Source organism: Gossypium raimondii, chromosome 6 (assembly GCF_025698545.1).
Source record: "Gossypium raimondii isolate GPD5lz chromosome 6, ASM2569854v1, whole genome shotgun sequence".
Taxonomy (NCBI): domain Eukaryota; kingdom Viridiplantae; phylum Streptophyta; class Magnoliopsida; order Malvales; family Malvaceae; genus Gossypium; species Gossypium raimondii.
In genome coordinates this window covers 47,757,482-47,774,427 of record NC_068570.1, presented here as the reverse complement: position 1 = coordinate 47,774,427, position 16,946 = coordinate 47,757,482, and the positions used below count along the sequence as shown (strand labels likewise).

Sequence of the window (16,946 nt, the reverse complement as noted above, 5' to 3'; positions counted from 1 at the left end):
GTTTGCCTATCTGTCTTGCTATCCGAACCAAACTCATTGTCAAGTTTGTCTCTACTTAACAAATGGCCCTTCACATCTTCGAACGAGAGTTTGTCTCTGCCATAAATCAGGGCCTCTCTGAAAGACTTGTATGAAGGGGGTAAAGAGTACAATAATAGCATAGCCTGATCTTCATCGTCAATCTGAACCTCAATATTCTTTAAATCATTTAAAAGAGTAATGATTTGACTGATGTGATCTCTAAGAAGCTCACTTTCGTTCATGCGAAACGTAAATAGATGTTGTTTCAACACAAAATGGTTAGCCAGAGACTTGGTCAGATAAAAAGTTTCTAACCTTTTCCACAAGGCAGATGAGGTCTTCTCCATCAATACCTCCTGCAATACCGTATTTACGAGGCACAACTGGATTGTAGACAAGGCCTTTTCACCAAGCTCTTCCCGGTAACAATCTTTTTCAAGCCGGTTTGAACTAGAATTGTCATCTGAACTTGCCGCATATTGAAATTTGTGACACCATCGAACTTCTCAATTTCAAACCTTGTTGTTGCCATATCTGAATGGGCTGATCTACGAAAATTGAACTAGCTCTGATACCACTTGTTGGGGATTGACCCGATTAAGCAACGAATAAGTAAAAATAGCGAAAGAAATTGAGAAATTGAACACACAAATTTAACATAGAAAAATCCCTCCAAAGAGGATAAAAATCACAGGCAAAATAATTTTACTATAATGGCAAAAGAACGAAGAGTACAAAAGATAGAGATAAAAATTAAACCCCAAAAACCCCGAAAATAAAGAACTCTCTAAATGTAAACACAAAATTCTCTAAAAGTGTTATGAGTTTTAAGCTCTAATGGGTGTATTTTTTTAAGGTTGTAAAAGAGTCTATTTATAGGCTAAATTTATAGGTCAAATAATAATAAAATAATCTAAACTAATTAGAGTTTGATTGAAACAAATAAATTGAGTTTAACTAGAAGATTATTTCTCAAATTTGACTAAAATAGAAGTCGTACTTAACAGTGAATAATTTAAATTTGAAATTATATGAATCCAACATAATTTAAATTACGCACCATTGATTTAATCTAAACTCAAAATAATTTAAATATGAAATAATCATCTAAAATAATATATATATTCAACCCTCTCTATAACAGTCTCATTTGTCTATCAAAATTTTGCTTGTTACAGAGAAATGGTTGACAAGAAGTTGTTATAGAGAGATGATTATTATAAATTTACTATAGAATTCATATATTGAATTTTCATCAAATGAAAAAAGTGAAAATTATGTTTAAAAAAAAAAGAAAAGTGGAAATTAAAAACATACCCGTGCATGCATTATTACTTTCATTTTACATTATGAAGTTTATAAATCTAATAAGTTCAATTAATCAGTCTAAGTTATCAAATTAAATTAATTAATTAATCATGAATTATTAAATTCAAGTAATCAATTTACAAGTTTGATGTTCCAAATTCATACTATAAAATGTAATTAGAAATTTTAATAGTTTATTGAATTAATATATTTAATTCCACTCATTAAAAATTAATTCATTTAATAAAATATAACTAATAGATTTTTCATATGAAATTTAAACATTTTATTGAAATAATATTTTAATTAACATCTTTTTATTTAATAAATTATAGTTAACGGTTTTACTTGTATGAAATAGCTATAATTTTATTTTAAATTTCTGCAAATATATTATTTTAAGTAAAAATTATTATAAAAATTCAAAATAAAACATAAAATTTCAATTCTGTTAAATACTTTACTATTATAACGATTAGGCACATAGAAAGGGCTCACCCGCATGAATGGTCAAGGAGATTCACTATAGCAATCAGTTGAATTCTCCGATTGGCTGATTTTAGCCTCCTTAATCCTTCTCATGGAAGACAAACTACTCCACTCATGAATTTGACAAACGTTCTATGGTTACCCAAACTTTTCATTTTGTTTAAAATTTTTCATGTATCAAATACTAGACCCATAATGTTGATAAAAATATTTATATAAATAAACTTATAAAAATAAATATTAAAATGATATGCGACTTTAATTGAAATAGTAGCAACACCAATTATTCTGATGTATATGTAATTTTTTTTAAATTATCAGAAATTTAAAAAAATTTAATACCCTAAGAATAATGTGCAATAAATAATGGTAAATAGATAAACCAGATTCGAAATTCATCCGAATTTGTGCCAAGTGAAACAAAATTATCCTTTTATACGCTTTGATTCAGTGTTAAAGCAAAACCAAATTGCCAGTATTGCAACTTAAAACATTGTAATACAAGAAATTTCAAAATAGGTAAGTGTTAACATATTAAATGTCACAGCTTCAAAACGGTTTGCATCTCAGAGATGATAATGCATTGAAGACAAAAGCTGTTGCATCATACCAACTTCAGAAGTTAAAATACAACGGCAACATAGACAAAATTAGCTTCTTCATAACATTAATTCATTATAAATAAGGTTTGCAGAACAATTTCTACTGCACATATTAAACCCTTAATATAAACACCCACAAGCATACCAACACAAGCTAATCTACTATAAATGAATTTTGTTTATTTTTCTTTCTCAAGTTTAAAAACCCTCAAATTGCCTAAAAAAATGATTACTAGAATGTCAAAAGCAACCAGTGATTTTTCCATAAAAACATGCTAAAATAATTTGAGTTTCCCGTGGGATAGAGTCGACCTTGCGTGCTGCAGTTTACACGTTGCTCTCTCTGTTCCTTCCAAGCCAGAACATGTGTCTGTAGCTCCTAGAGTAACAGCAAAGTAAAGGTAGATAGTACATAAGAATGCTAAGAGTCCCAAAGCTGTTAAGAGGAATCTATGCCTCTGAACAAGTGTTGACCAGCTCCCCAACTCATCTTTTGGGAATTGTTTCCTCATTGATCCTGATCTCCGATGGGGAGAAGATACAATGCCATCAAGAACCATAACTTAGAATTTAGATACTAATAGTCCTTAGCCGATGTGACCTGAAATGATGTAGCCAATTCGATACATCACTACATGTAAGAGCAGACTCAAAAACAAAGAAAGTTTTAAATCACAATACGTCAAAATTACCTAATTTCTCAAGGGAATAACCCATGTAAACCCCTGCTTTAATGCAGCAGCCCGGACCTCACTCAAAATGCTTTTTTACGACAGCCTCATTTCAAATGCAAATATCTAAACTATTGGAAAGAATACACAAAAGATTGAATCGAACACATCTAGTTAAACACATATGCGAATATCTAAATGATTCACCAACCCTAACAGGAAAATCTTATATATATATATATATATATATATATATATCAGTATCAGCTAAAAGCAGGGTGCAAATTTCCCTTATCAACAACACTACAAAGTACAAACTTTTGTAAAATATTTTTCTACAGATTCCGTCCGAGCTTGAAGATCGATAACGCTTTAAACCATAATTGCCAAACAAATACATATAGCAACTCATGAATTAGCTTCATCAATGTTCAATTGTTATATAACAAAGAATAAATCCTTAATTTCCCTTTCACCTGAAAGCTATTTATACTTTAACTATTTGAGACAGATATTTAACCTAAAATGTTATTATTTCAGCTAGATCATGATAGATCTTTTCTAGTCCTTAATCGCGCTCATGAAAACATACTATCAACTCAGATCTTCAAAAACCCAAAACAGAAAAGCCAGAATAAAATGTTAAATGTACATTTAAAAAAAAACAAATCTTATCAGAAACAATTAACAAGCTGGATAATCAATACATATTTCTATCAAACAAACATAAAATTCAAAACCCATATCCATCCTAGAAAATTAAACAAAACCCAGATCTGCAAATAAATTTAATAGTTTAAAAAGGAAACATACTTACAGTAGAGAAAACCAAGGTTAGATGAAAGGGAAGAAGCAAATAAAGGGCGTACGTCTTGATGTTTTCTCTTTATAATCCCTCGTCTTCCCTTGTTTGTGTCACGACGCAAGGGAAGATATTAAAGAAACGAAATTCAAAAGAAAAGGCACTAATCAAGGAAATAAAAGGGTGTTTTTTATTGGGTGAGGAAGGAACTAATGTCTTCTCTATTGGGCCAATATTGACGTTTGGAGACGTTCAAAAGTCGTTTAGTGATAGGTTTAATGCATATTTTAGTCCTTAAATTATATTTTTTCACTTTGATCCTTATTTCTTTTCCACTTTAGTCCCTAACCATATTAAAAGTTCACTGGTTGAATCTTTTGAACATTAAAAAAAATTGGTTAAGATATCTGGCCAATTATAAAGTACAACGCGTCAAATAATGACATTATTATTTGAAAAAAAACTATATTTTTTAAAATAAAAAGGTTACAAAAATATATATAAAAAAACTAAAAAGATATTATAATATTATAAAAACTTGTTAAAAATTGTAAAAATTATAATAATAAAAGTTGCAAGAGAAAAGATAACATTGATGGGCAACACAAAATTTATCAGAGGTTTGGTTGTGATGATGAGAGTTGCATTAATGTAAGTATGGAACATGATGTGAAATTTGGCATGCATGAATGAAATGCTTTTGTTTGAAAACTCTAAATTTATTGCATTTTGGTTTATCTTTGAAAAGTAAGTTAGTTTGTTATGAATATCGGTTAATTGTTTGATACTATGTTCAGTCATAGAATCAATAAAACAGAAATAGAAATAACAAAATTAGAGAGATCTGTACATGGTCATTTGTTTACATAATTCGAAAATAATTTTACTTTACAGATTCTTACTCAGTGGATGGTCTCTTATTCCTCAATTGATCCAATCACCTATTGGTGTAAGTCTAAGCTACCCTTCTACAAAATGTATTTGCAAGCCTAATATCTAGTCCCAATTAGTTACAACCACTTACCCAAACCTCACTTACAGAAGTTTAAATTCACTCACAAGTAATGCCTAAAGTAGAGTGGAAAACAAACAAAGAGAATAATTAACCAAAATAACAGTTTTCAACTTTCTACCCTATTTATAGACATCCTAAGCAACTGCAATAAGTACCAAGTAACCTAGATAAACTTGACTTCTTATATACTTCATATTCAATCAGCGAAGTCCTAAGTCAATCAAAAAAGCCCTCCTTGAAAATAGCCATCAATGACGTCTTTGAGAAGAGAAAAATTCTCTCTCAAATCCAAGTCAAATTCAACTTTTTTTTTTCAAAAATCCAATCTATTCACATAATGCTCCTGTTGATAATTTTGTTTATGAGAACAAGAATGAAGCTTTCCATAAGGTCCATGTCAAAAAAGTCAACACATAAAAATGCCTAGGTTTCTCCTAACGTGGCTGACCGAGTCCATGACTGATTAGGTTACTAAACAAACACTGTTGAACAACCTTGGTCCTAAAAATATCTCTCTTAAGCTTTTTGACAAAACTTAAGCAAATGATTGAACTTTACTCTCTCTATCTGCATGAACTCCCCAAAAAAAGTATAACAGCAACCAGTAATTAATCAAGGTATACTGCAACATCTTATACCTAACTTGATCGTCGAGTTCTGGTACCGAGTGTCACAATTAAACCGGATTACTTAACAAAATCTCTAACCTAATTTATTTATGCACTTAGACTTTGTCAAATTACGCATGCATTATTACTACTCGATCTTACTCAGTTATAGGGACCACATAAATTTTTAGAATATAACTTCTACTATAACTCATATCATACGAGCATTAAATTCTTACAAACTTCCTACCTTACTAAACTAATAGTTATTTACAAATTTTAAATTAAGACTTTAATGTAGAAGTATCAAATTTAATCCTCGAGGTGTGGCCTCTAAGGATGCCCCTTTATACGCATGATACGGTTACCATGCCCTTTGCACGAATCTGGTGGTGTCTAGCTTGGTCCCCTCCCACAACGACTCCATAAATTTTGATCTTGCAACCAGTAATAGCTCAAAATAGGGCCTAGTCGGAATAGTGGTTTTGAGACCACAAACCTGAAGTAGAAATATTTAATTTCTGATTGTTTTAGAGTCTATGATATATTTGGGTGATGGTGTGCAAATTTTGTTAAGTAATTTTTTCATCAATAAAGTGCCCAATTTTATTATTGGGATTAAATTGCATTAATTGCAAAATATGAGTTTTAGAACATAAGTACTTGTTTTTAAATGCGGGTTTAAATTAGAGGTATTTAAATGGCAAATAGACCATCATATTTTGTTATGGACAAACTAGTCATGGAAAGGTAAAAATTGAAGGTTTAGTAAAAAGGACATTTTTGTCATTTGGGTATTTTAAGGCATAAAAGACAAAATTGAAACCCAAAAATCAGCTCCTTCTCTTTTCCATGCTGCCGAAATTTTCAAAAAGCCATGGCTAGGGTTTCAAGCTTTTTCAAAGTTCAATTTTTAAAAATTGACCCATGCTAGATATTTGTGCATTTTGATGTTTAATCATAGAATAAGGGTGCACAAGGTTAGGAGAATGATTTTTGCTAAGTGATTTTCGTTAAAAATGGTTAAAACTAGTTAATTAGTAAAATTTGTAAATGCTCCTAAAAGTGTGAAATAATAAGAATTTGAGGTTGCTTTAGAAGAGAAAAAGGTTCGGTTGACCTTGAATGTTATGAAAATTGAATAAAAATCATATTATGAGCCTAGGGGCAAAATTGTAATTATGAGAAAGTTTAGTGGCAAAATTGTAAATTTGCCATAGTATGGTTTTTTGTATTAAAATGAGTAATGTGAGTGATAATTAAGTGAAATGTGACATTTTAGATCAAAGAAATCGAGATTTGGAGCAAGTATGGGGAAATATCAATCATAATGATCGATTCGCGTTGAGGTAAGTTCATATGGTTAGTCTATAGTGATCGATTATTAAATTTGAATTGAGATGATGTATTATTTTATATATATATTTGTTATATAATCATGACTTTATGCAAGTACGAGATTAGATTGAAGGATAAATCATGAGAAATGCAAGGTCAAGTACATTTGTACTACAACTCGTGATGAATTGACGGAAAAGGCCATGGTTGGACCATGGCAGTGAGTGTGCCAGTGTAAAACCATGTTTGGGACATGGCATCGGCACAAACCGAGGAGTGCTAGTGTAAGACCATGTTTGGGACATGTCATCGGCACCGATATGTGATCCTATGTAAGACCATATTTGGGATATGGCATTAGCGTCCTACCAGGTGTACGAGATATCCTGAACATCCCTAATAGTACAAGTAGTTCAACGGGAAATTCAAGGAGTATGCTCAAGATAAGTAACAGTAGGATATGTGAGTATTGTGACTAGGCACAGGTATGTATATGAGACTCATAAATAATGTGCTCAGATTATGATGCATTATTGATAAGGATGCAAACGAGTAAGTTTGTATGTGATTAATTCCTTGTTTTTACTTACGTTTTAATATTTTTATGAGATATGATTGAATATGGAATAATTACTTGAAGTGATTTATGAATTACGGTTGAATATGGAAGAGTTGGAAAAATGTTAAAAAAAAGTGAGAATTTGTGGTTGAACCTTCGGAATGGATCGGATATCGTTGGAAATATAGATGGATGTTATGTGCTGATTCCACCAGATATTAATGAAAATAAAGGTGATTGCTATGTGCTGATTTCACCGGATACCAATGGTTATATAAGTGATTGCTATGTGCTGAATTCACCCGGTACCATTGAGTATAAAGGTGGTTGCTATGTGCTGATTTCACCGAGTACTATTGACTATAAGTGTGGTGCTGTGTGCTGATCCACCGTGTAACTGAGATTATTTCAAAGTGTTTATCGAGAAACTAATTAAGTGAAAATATGTGTTATGAAAAATTTGTTTGATCTTTAATCAACCCTTTGGCACAATGAAATGAAGCATTGAAATTAAGAATGAGTAAATTTAACAACAAAACAGTTTAGGACAGAAACAATTGTGTGATTGTGAAAAATCACCAAAAATGGTGGGAATTTATTAGAGGTTGTATGAGATATGAAATTAAACCTGAATGAGTCTATTTTCATATAAAGGAACAGAGTAAGCAAAAGAGTTATATGTTTTGAGATATTTTAATTCTAGCGAGACAGGGACAGAATGAATTCGAAATCCTTTGTTCCTACTTTGTAAAATTACTAAAAATTTTTAAAAAATAATTATGGACATGCTTAAATTTATAAATGAGTCTATTTTCAAGAGAAACAAATAGGGACATCATTTGAATTCTGTGCAAAGAGATAATTAATTTTTAGTGAAGAGGGGTCAGAGCTATCAAGCAGTGAAATAGAGGATTATTTAATGAATAAAATGTATTAATTGGCTAGACCAAAAATTCTAAAATTTTGTGCATGAAACAAATAGGGACATCATTTGAATTCTGTGCAAAGAGATAATTAATTTTTAGTGAAGAGGGGTCAGAGCTATCAAGCAGTGAAATAGAGGATTATTTAATGAATAAAATGTATTAATTGGCTAGACCAAAAATTCTAAAATTTCTATGGTAAGAAATCATGTTAGTCTAGTTTTAGGAAAAATTAACAGTTTTTCATTCGGAGCTCTGTAGCTCGAGAAATAAATAATTTAGTGATAGTGACTCAAGTAGACAGATTAATGTGAACATTAGTAATAAGGTGTAAGCATGTGATATAATGATTATATCATCTTAAGAAATTAATGCGAGGATTTGTCCACACAAGTTTATTAATTTCTTATTATTTTCATATGAACTTACTAGCATTTATGCTTACTTCCCCTCTAATTTCCTTTTCCTTATATTATCGCCAAGTTAGCTCGGAGATTGGTGGACGTCGGAGATTCTCTCACATTATCAATTGGAACACTTGGTATATCTAGATACATTAATTTTTGGGTTATGGCATGTATAGTAGGCTTGGTCGTTTTTTCATTTATGTCATATTTCTTATGGCCTAAAATGTTGGCCCTTATTTAATAAATGTTCTTTTTGATTAAGGCTTTTTGGAGATGGCCAATATTGATGGTTGTTATACGCCTATGATGTGGTTATTCATGTATGTGGTAATTGCATAATTGAATATTGTGGAGGTGGTTTACAAATGATTTCATGAATGACGATGTGTATGGGAATGTGTATGTAAAATTGGATATTCGGATGTCCAATTATAGTATGATACATGTTGACGAAATTTTATGACCCATTTTATATGTTCAAGAAATTTTAAGTCCGGTAACGCCTCATACTCTTTTTCCGGCGTTGGATACGGGTAAGGGGTGTTACACAACCAGTATAGTACAATCGTAAGTTTAGATGAACTTAGCGAGATTCTGTACAACAATAAACAAAAGGCACTAAATCTCACAAAATAAAAATAAAACATAAAATTTAAAACCCCTTGCATCTTAGGAAGTTTTGTCATTTTGCTAGTGTAACTAGTGCCTTGAAGTCTCCGAGCTAATCATTTAGCGAGCTAAATCCCTGGTTTATACATAGATGTGCTCTTCCACATGACAATTTCTTCTGGGATTTGACTCTATACAACTTTTTTACAAACATTCATATCACCTTTCCTGGCTTGATTCTTTAAAGTTAGTCATATACACTAATTAATCAAACTGTCGACTTCTACTAGTGGACTTGCAAATTTCGCCATCTAAATGGCAGATCCTTGCCCTGTTCCATTCATTCCACACTGAACTCAACATATGATTACCTTATTGCCCCGACAACTATCTCTCTTTAACTTAGCCCTTGCATAGACCCTTCCTTAAGGAAAACCCAATTCCAACATCTTCACTTGTAGTCTCGAATATAACATTTGGCTGATTAAAAAAAAAACACCCCATCCCTTACAGCCTTGTACTATGCAAGGTAGTTCCATAGGATCTTCGAACTGGAAATAGATATGCTTATTAAGTTCGTTGGTTGGCTCCTCTACAACAACGATTGGAAAGTGTGTTGGCTCTTCCACACCTTCACCTAGTTCTAGTTTAAGCTCATCCTCAATATCTAACTGTAAATAGAAATGCTCATTTAGATGTGAAATCAATGGCACCCAAAAGATTAATCCATCTCTATTTACAAAAGTCTTTAACAAGAAAGAAGAAATAAAACAACAAAAAATAAAATCTATTCTAAAAAGAAAAGGAAAGCCTAATTTAAAAAATAAGAGGAAAAAAAAGAAACCTAATCTAAAAATATGGAAAGTAAAGAAAATGTTCAGCCTAAAAAAAAACTCCACTCCCAAAAGCTTATAAAGTAGTATTTATAGTTCAATAACATTTAACCTAACAAAGACAATTATGCACTCACTTAAAGTCTAACTTAAGTCTTGTTGGATCGCAAAATGCCATTCAAAATTTTGGCCTTGTTAGAGTCAATGTCATGACACCTACATATTGGTGTCGGGACATCAGCAACAAGTTACTCTTGGATGTTTTGGGGCTTCAATGTCACGACAACAGCTCGTTGGTATTGTGACATCATCTTTAGGCAACTTGACTTCTTTATTTGCAAGGGTTGTGGCTAGTGTTACGACCTTTCCAGGTCATAGTTGCGACCTTAGGAGCTGGTGTCACGACACCAGCACCTTGATGTCGGGATTTCAAAGACAGTTTATTCAGATGTGCAATTTGGTGAAATCCAAATCCTTGGTTGATAGCAAAGGCATTGGTGTCATGACATCAACATCTTGGTGTCACGACTTTGGCTTAAGTTTAGGCTCTTCTCTTTATTTTTGTATTAACCAAGTGCCTGAAACAAACTTAACTAAAAGATTAAGTTTCTAATGGCATAAACTTGTCATTTTATTCCAAAATGCTTAAAAACACAATAAAACTAAAGTTAAGCATAAAATTTAATAATCACGAAAAGTAATGAAATATTGTATAAAGTACTTAATAATAAGCCCTTTAAGTGTTTAAAGAGCTTAATTTGACGTATATAAATACATAAGATCAACTATCGGTACCATTTTTTCCTAATTTGGTACAATTAGTATTGGATCTTTTCTTTCTCCTTCTAATATCTATCTTTTTTCTAAATTCTTTTTCTATCAATTTTCTTATTTTCTTCATTGTTGCAATTAAAAATAATAATAATAAATTCTTTGTTGCAAATTGTTCCAAATTACAAGCCATTGGTGATTGTCATACACCCCTCTTAAGAAAAACTAGTAACGACAATTGCAGTATACGTGTTTGGATCCTGATTTGATGGTGCACCATAGTCGTAGTCGTCGCGATAGCCGTAACCACCATTACATTTCCCTCAATGATGTCCTCCATTCCATTGCTAAAACCAGTTTCAAGTTGATTTAGCTCTTGCTAGTTCTTTTAATCCTCTTATTTTGCGTTTTACCATCATCTTAGTGGCGGTGCGAATAATGGTAGTGGCGGTGGGGAAGGGAAAGAGAAAGGTAAATTTTGAAGATTAAATTGAGATCATTTGTAAATTTTAAGGGTTAATTTTTTAAAATTATGACTAAATTGATATAATATGTAAAAGTTGAGGCCTAAATTTGTTATTATACTGATTTTTTAATTGTCACATCACCCTCTCATCAAAGATTTAACTCACTTAGCAGAAAATGGATAAAAAAACAATAATCTCAATTAGTTGGGTGACCAAATTAGAAAAAAAAAGGTAGTTGGGTGACCAAAAAGTAAAAAGGGCAATAGTTGATGACTAAATTAAAAAAATTGATAATTGTATGACCGAAAAAGAAAATAGGCAATAATTGAGTGACTGTGATGTAGTTTACCCTACCATTTTATAGAAAAGTAAATTTATAGGGAATGAAATTAAAAAGAAAGTAAATAAATATTGACAAAAAGTTAGCATTATTTTCCTTACCTAATTTTAATCACAACACCAAATATAAAATTTTTAGTGTAAACTAACTAGTAGTCACCTAACTATTAGTATTTTTTTTGCCATCAAACTACAACAAGTTATAAAATTATCACGCAACTATTAATAAATTTCTTTTTTTGTCACCTAAATATGAAAAGTTACAGAAAAATGGACAACTAACTAGTCAATCTTATCTTTTTTTTTTTATCAACAACTAGCTAACGATGACACCTTTTAAAATTGGCATAATAGCAACTTTAACCCTTAACATTCATATTGTATAATTTAGTCTTCTTTTTGCGCTTTTATTTTCTTTTTGACATTAAAGGTTAATTTTAAAAGGACGAGAAAAAATGAAAATCATTGTCTTAGATTTTTGGGTGTTTCCATTTTTAGTATATTTTCAATCAAATTTAGCTGATAATTTTTTTTTTATCTTTTAGGTGAAACGGTCACAAAGAAAAGTTGAATTGAAAAAAAAGATCAAATTACATAATATGTAAATGTTGAGGGTTAGATTTTCTAGAGTTAAGACTAAATTGACACAATGTATAAATGTTGAGGGTTAAAGTTACTATTATGTCAATTTTACAAGCTACTTAGCCTTGTGGTGACCAAAAAAGACAAAATTGAAAGGTTGGATTGGTTATTTTGTAACTTTTCATAGTTTGGTGAAAAAATTATTAATAGTTGAGTGACTATTTTGTAACTTTTTATAATTGGGTACTAAAAATGAATTGACTAATAGTTGAGTGACTATTAGTGTAGTTTACCCAAATTATTAACAAAAGACAATCTAAGTCGTCATCAAGGTAAACGAACGGTTGTGATAAGGAAATTAGGAGAAGTGCAATATCTAACAACCTTATATGATTTTAGGCTTTAGAGTCTGACTGAGAAAGCAATTCCGATCCCTCTTTTGGGTTTGTTGTGTTTCGAATCATCGTCTTCGCCTAACTTTTTCTCCTTCAATTTCTCAGGTAACACATATTTGCTCAATTATTATTTTTCCTTTTTGAGGGCTCTTCCGATTCAATTCTCAACAGTTAGGGTCTTGTACAGAATCTATTCATTTAATTTTAGTTTTGATCAAAGTAGTAAAGGTTTTAGGGTTCAGCGGGTTAATCTATCTTGTTGTGGTGAAGATGTGGGCTGCTTCATGCCTTGCATCGTGCTGTGCGGCGTGCGCCTGCGATGCGTGCCGCACGGTGGTTTCGGGGATAAGCCGGAGGTCTGCAAGGATAGCCTATTGTGGACTATTTGCCCTTTCTCTGTTTGTTTCGTGGATCCTCCGTGAGGTTGCCGCCCCTCTCATGGAGCAGCTGCCTTGTAAGTTTCGTTCTGTTTTGCCTCTTTTATTTTATTTTATTTTGGTTATTGTTAAGTGTGTTCTATATCTTTATATTAATAATTATTCGGAGCATAATTTGTTTGTTTTAAGATTCCATTACACATATCTTGGTAACTGTTGCACTGAGCGAATTTTGCTGCAATATAGTAAATAGTATCCAATCAATAATCTCTTCAATGGGCGGATAAGTCAAATTCTTTAGGCTTCGTTGCATTAGCATTGTCTTACACGGAGCTAAATGCATTTTAAACATGCTCTCTTAATTAACTATTCACCATATGAATCTGAAGAAAGCTCCGATTTCCATATGAATCTGGGTATATTACTATTCACCATGTTCAGTATATTGAATCAAAACTGTTTCCTGGATGAACTGTATATAAATATTTCTTTTGAGTATTGGATAACTGGTACTTGCACCTCATTTCTCCTGGACTGTGCTGCCCCATGTTAGATTGTCATTAGTTATTGGTATGTGGCACACATTTCATGTTTATAATGTTTTACATATTTCTTGATGGGGAAAAGTAAACTTGGTCTTGAGAGGTATAACTGAACTTGTTGTCTATGTCCTGATATACTTGATTTGCTGATTTAGTGAATATAATATTGTTATTTATACAGGGATCAATCATTTTCACAAAACACCCAACAGGGAATGGTTTGAAACAGATGCGGTGCTGAGGGTCAGCTTGGGAAATTTTCTCTTTTTCACTATCCTATCATTTTTAATGATTGGTGTTAAAAATCAGAGGGATCCTCGTGATGGTTTGCACCATGGTAGATGGATGATGAAAATTGTCTGCTGGTTCATTTTAGTTATTTTGATGTTTTTTGTTCCTAATGAGATTATCAGCTTTTATGGTAAGCAACGCTGCTTGGTATCGTTCTACTAAATTAAGAATGCCATATTTTGAAAGTCATTACATGCTTTAGGAGATAATTTCTTATGGAGCATTTTCCAATGATTAGAGGATATAATAAATTGTCTAAAATCACTTCTAGTTTGACTTCATCTGAAACTTAATTCTTACATTTGCAGAGACGATATCAAAGTTTGGCTCAGGACTGTTTCTTTTGATTCAAGTTGTGCTTTTACTTGACTTTGTTCATGGATGGAATGACAAATGGGTTGGATACGATGAGCAATTTTGGTTAGTTTTGCTTTTTGATGTCTTTATGGTATCTGTTCATTGTATTCTTCTGATTCCTGACCTGCGTGTTTTTATTTATAGGTATGTTGCTCTGTTTATTGTTTCACTTGTTTGCTATTTGGCGACATTTGGCTTTTCGGGACTTCTCTTTCACTGGTTCACTCCATCTGGACAGGATTGTGGACTCAATACCTTCCTTATCGTGATGACCTTGATTCTTGTCATTTTGTTTGCCATAGTTGCACTGCATCCTGCAGTAAGTCTCTCCTTTGGTTTTTCGTAATCATAATTGCCCGTCAACTATTAACTCAATTAGTTGCGTTTTTGTTAGTTGCTGAAGAGCTAATACATTAATTGGAGTAAGTTGATGCCACCATTTGCAAAATTTCTCATCTCTTGCATTGGAAACAACTAGCTCTCTTGTGGATTATATACCCTTAATGTAAAGTGGACCAGCCTAAACCTGAGTTGGTAATCCCAGTTAGAATATTGATACTGTTCCCATAATTGATCAGATGGATATACCTTTTCAAACATTGGACGATGATTAGAATGTGGATATAAGCATGCTTTTGTGTCCACAGTTTAACCCATCGCAAATAAAGGATTTACAACCAAAATATAGATGAATTGAGTGCAAAGATGGCTTAACCATTTAAATATTAAACCTTATCATCATGCTCTTTCTTTTGTTCCATAAAATTGAAATATTGAGGGATCATCTCTCACTCTTATCACCAGTCACTTGCATTTGAAATGAAAAAAGTAATGACTATGATTTAACGCTGTTAGTTATTACAATCTATGGAGATGCTTCTTTTCTATTCCTAGTAGGCTAATATACATATATATTGATGATTTCTTGTCTAATTATCTTGTCATGTAACAGGTTGGTAGTAGCATTTTACCAGCATCAGTTATATCACTGTATTGCATGTACCTCTGCTACAGTGGGCTTGCAAGTGAACCAAGAGATTATGAATGCAATGGTCTCCACAAGCATTCTAAAGCAATTTCTACTGGCACTGTGACTGTTGGCCTGCTTACCACTATCCTTTCTGTTGTCTATTCTGCTGTTCGAGCTGGGTCTTCTACAACTCTACTATCCCCACCAAGTTCACCTCGTGCAGGTATTCTTGACAAAATATTCATTCATTATACATTATATACCATTAGAAAAACTGTTAATGTTTATATGTTTTTCCCATTCTAAAAATTAGGGTCCAGAGTTGTCTGTAAATTTCATGGTTTTGCATCCCTTTTGTTTGTATCCCATTTTTTGAATCTATTCCGAGGGTAAAATAAGAAAAGAAAAGATGGAAAGATGATGTTAAGAGTAGAGTTTAACATTGAGTTTGAATGCGTAAAGGTGGTGGAAAGCCATTACTTCCATTGGACAAGGCTGATGAGGAGGAGAAGGAGAAGAATAAGGCAGTGACGTACTCGTACGCCTTCTTCCACATCATTTTTTCTCTGGCAAGTATGTACTCAGCAATGCTTTTGACGGGATGGTCTACCTCAGTTGGGGAGAGCGGGAAGTTGGTAGATGTAGGGTGGCCATCTGTGTGGATACGGATTCTAACAGCCTGGGTAACTGCAGCTCTCTATATGTGGTCTCTCCTTGCTCCTATTCTCTTCCCAGACAGGGACTTCTAAGTCTCTCTAAAACATAAGTTGTCGGATATCTTTGCAATAAATTTGCTCTGTATATGTATGTTTGTATGTGTGTGGGTGATCTGAGATGGATTTGCAGTCAACAAATTGATGTTGGATATTTATTGTTGCAGTAAAGTTACTGTATGTCTGACGGTCTGTGACAGATTGGATTACACCCCCCACTGATATACTAAGAACCTTCTTGATTGTATTATCTTTGTGTAATTATTGCAAGTTTAATAAGAAAAGGCATGATATTCATTTAGTATCTCGATTTAAGATTAAATCTGTTCTTATATTACCAAAGCTCAAAATGCGTAATTCGTCTACTTATTTCGACCTAGTTCAATGTTTATATTGGAAAAAGCTCTTCTAAGAAAGTGGTTTTGAAATGTGTGGTAAAAAAGAGTTCTAATTTTTAGTGATTTGTATTGTGATTACGGTTGAAATACTCATGGTAACTATTAGAGCCGACAAAATTAATAATATTATCCGTGAATGTATTGAGTAATATAATAGAGAAGTAAAGATTAAAATATTTCATACATATTTAATTGAACGAACTATAAATTTTAAATATTTTTAAGTAATTAATATAACTTATTTGTTTAATAACTTAAATATAATTGTCGAAACCATTTTTTATTTTTGAAAAAAAATAAAAATTAGTTATCGACTTTAAAAAAAACAAAAATTGGGAGTCGCCACCAATATTTTATTAAGGTGTGATTGGATCACCTTAAAAATAGCTTTGGTCTACGAGTTTCAGAAAAACTGATTCGAGTCAGTTACGTACGAGGAAGGATTAGCACCCTCGTAACACCCCAAAATTGGTACCAAATTGATTAATTAATGTCTTAAAGTCGAGAGTTTAAAAAAATACTATCCTTAGTTAAATGAAATTATTTATTAAGACTTTCT

The 16,946-nt window shown here is 32.1% G+C and overlaps 2 protein-coding genes across 6 annotated transcripts; one reads left to right on the top strand and one right to left on the bottom strand.

The window, feature by feature from the left end:
* Positions 1 to 2,459: 2,459 nt before the first annotated feature.
* On the bottom strand, positions 2,460 to 4,123 carry LOC105774301 (uncharacterized). Of its 4 annotated transcripts, none has more exons than XM_052631947.1 (3): positions 3,905 to 4,121; positions 3,113 to 3,222; positions 2,460 to 3,021 (listed from the first exon to the last, which is right to left on the bottom strand). In XM_052631947.1, the coding sequence occupies exon 3, from the start codon at positions 2,978 to 2,980 to the stop codon at positions 2,696 to 2,698; it is 285 nt and encodes a 94-aa protein (XP_052487907.1). In that variant the 5' UTR covers positions 2,981 to 3,021; positions 3,113 to 3,222; positions 3,905 to 4,121; the 3' UTR covers positions 2,460 to 2,695. The 4 variants fall into 4 exon arrangements, with proteins under 4 accessions (XP_052487907.1, XP_012452204.1, XP_012452203.1 ...); XM_012596750.2 differs by having other exon boundaries at positions 3,909 to 4,121; XM_012596749.2 differs by lacking the exon at positions 3,113 to 3,222 and having other exon boundaries at positions 3,905 to 4,123.
* Positions 4,124 to 12,701: 8,578 nt separating this feature from the next.
* Positions 12,702 to 16,293, top strand: LOC105773339 (uncharacterized). Of its 2 annotated transcripts, XM_012595117.2 has the most exons (7): positions 12,702 to 12,844; positions 13,010 to 13,193; positions 13,840 to 14,079; positions 14,258 to 14,369; positions 14,451 to 14,625; positions 15,259 to 15,499; positions 15,739 to 16,293. In XM_012595117.2, exons 2-7 carry the CDS (start codon positions 13,010 to 13,012, stop codon positions 16,023 to 16,025), a joined length of 1,239 nt encoding a protein of 412 aa, XP_012450571.1. In that variant the 5' UTR covers positions 12,702 to 12,844; the 3' UTR covers positions 16,026 to 16,293. The 2 variants fall into 2 exon arrangements, with proteins under 2 accessions (XP_012450571.1, XP_012450576.1); XM_012595122.2 differs by lacking the exon at positions 12,702 to 12,844 and having other exon boundaries at positions 12,992 to 13,193.
* The last annotated feature ends 653 nt before the right edge of the window (positions 16,294 to 16,946 follow it).

Bases quoted from the DNA above. Each gene is read 5' to 3' on its own strand.
- LOC105774301 (XM_012596749.2), bottom strand. From the start codon at position 2,980: ATGGTTCTTGATGGCATTGTATCTTCTCCCCATCGGAGATCAGGATCA.
- LOC105773339 (XM_012595117.2), top strand. From the start codon at position 13,010: ATGTGGGCTGCTTCATGCCTTGCATCGTGCTGTGCGGCGTGCGCCTGC. The intron at 13,194-13,839 runs GTAAGTTTCGTT...TTATTTATACAG, and splicing joins TCTCATGGAGCAGCTGCCTT to GGATCAATCATTTTCACAAA. The intron at 14,626-15,258 runs GTAAGTCTCTCC...GTCATGTAACAG, and splicing joins TAGTTGCACTGCATCCTGCA to GTTGGTAGTAGCATTTTACC.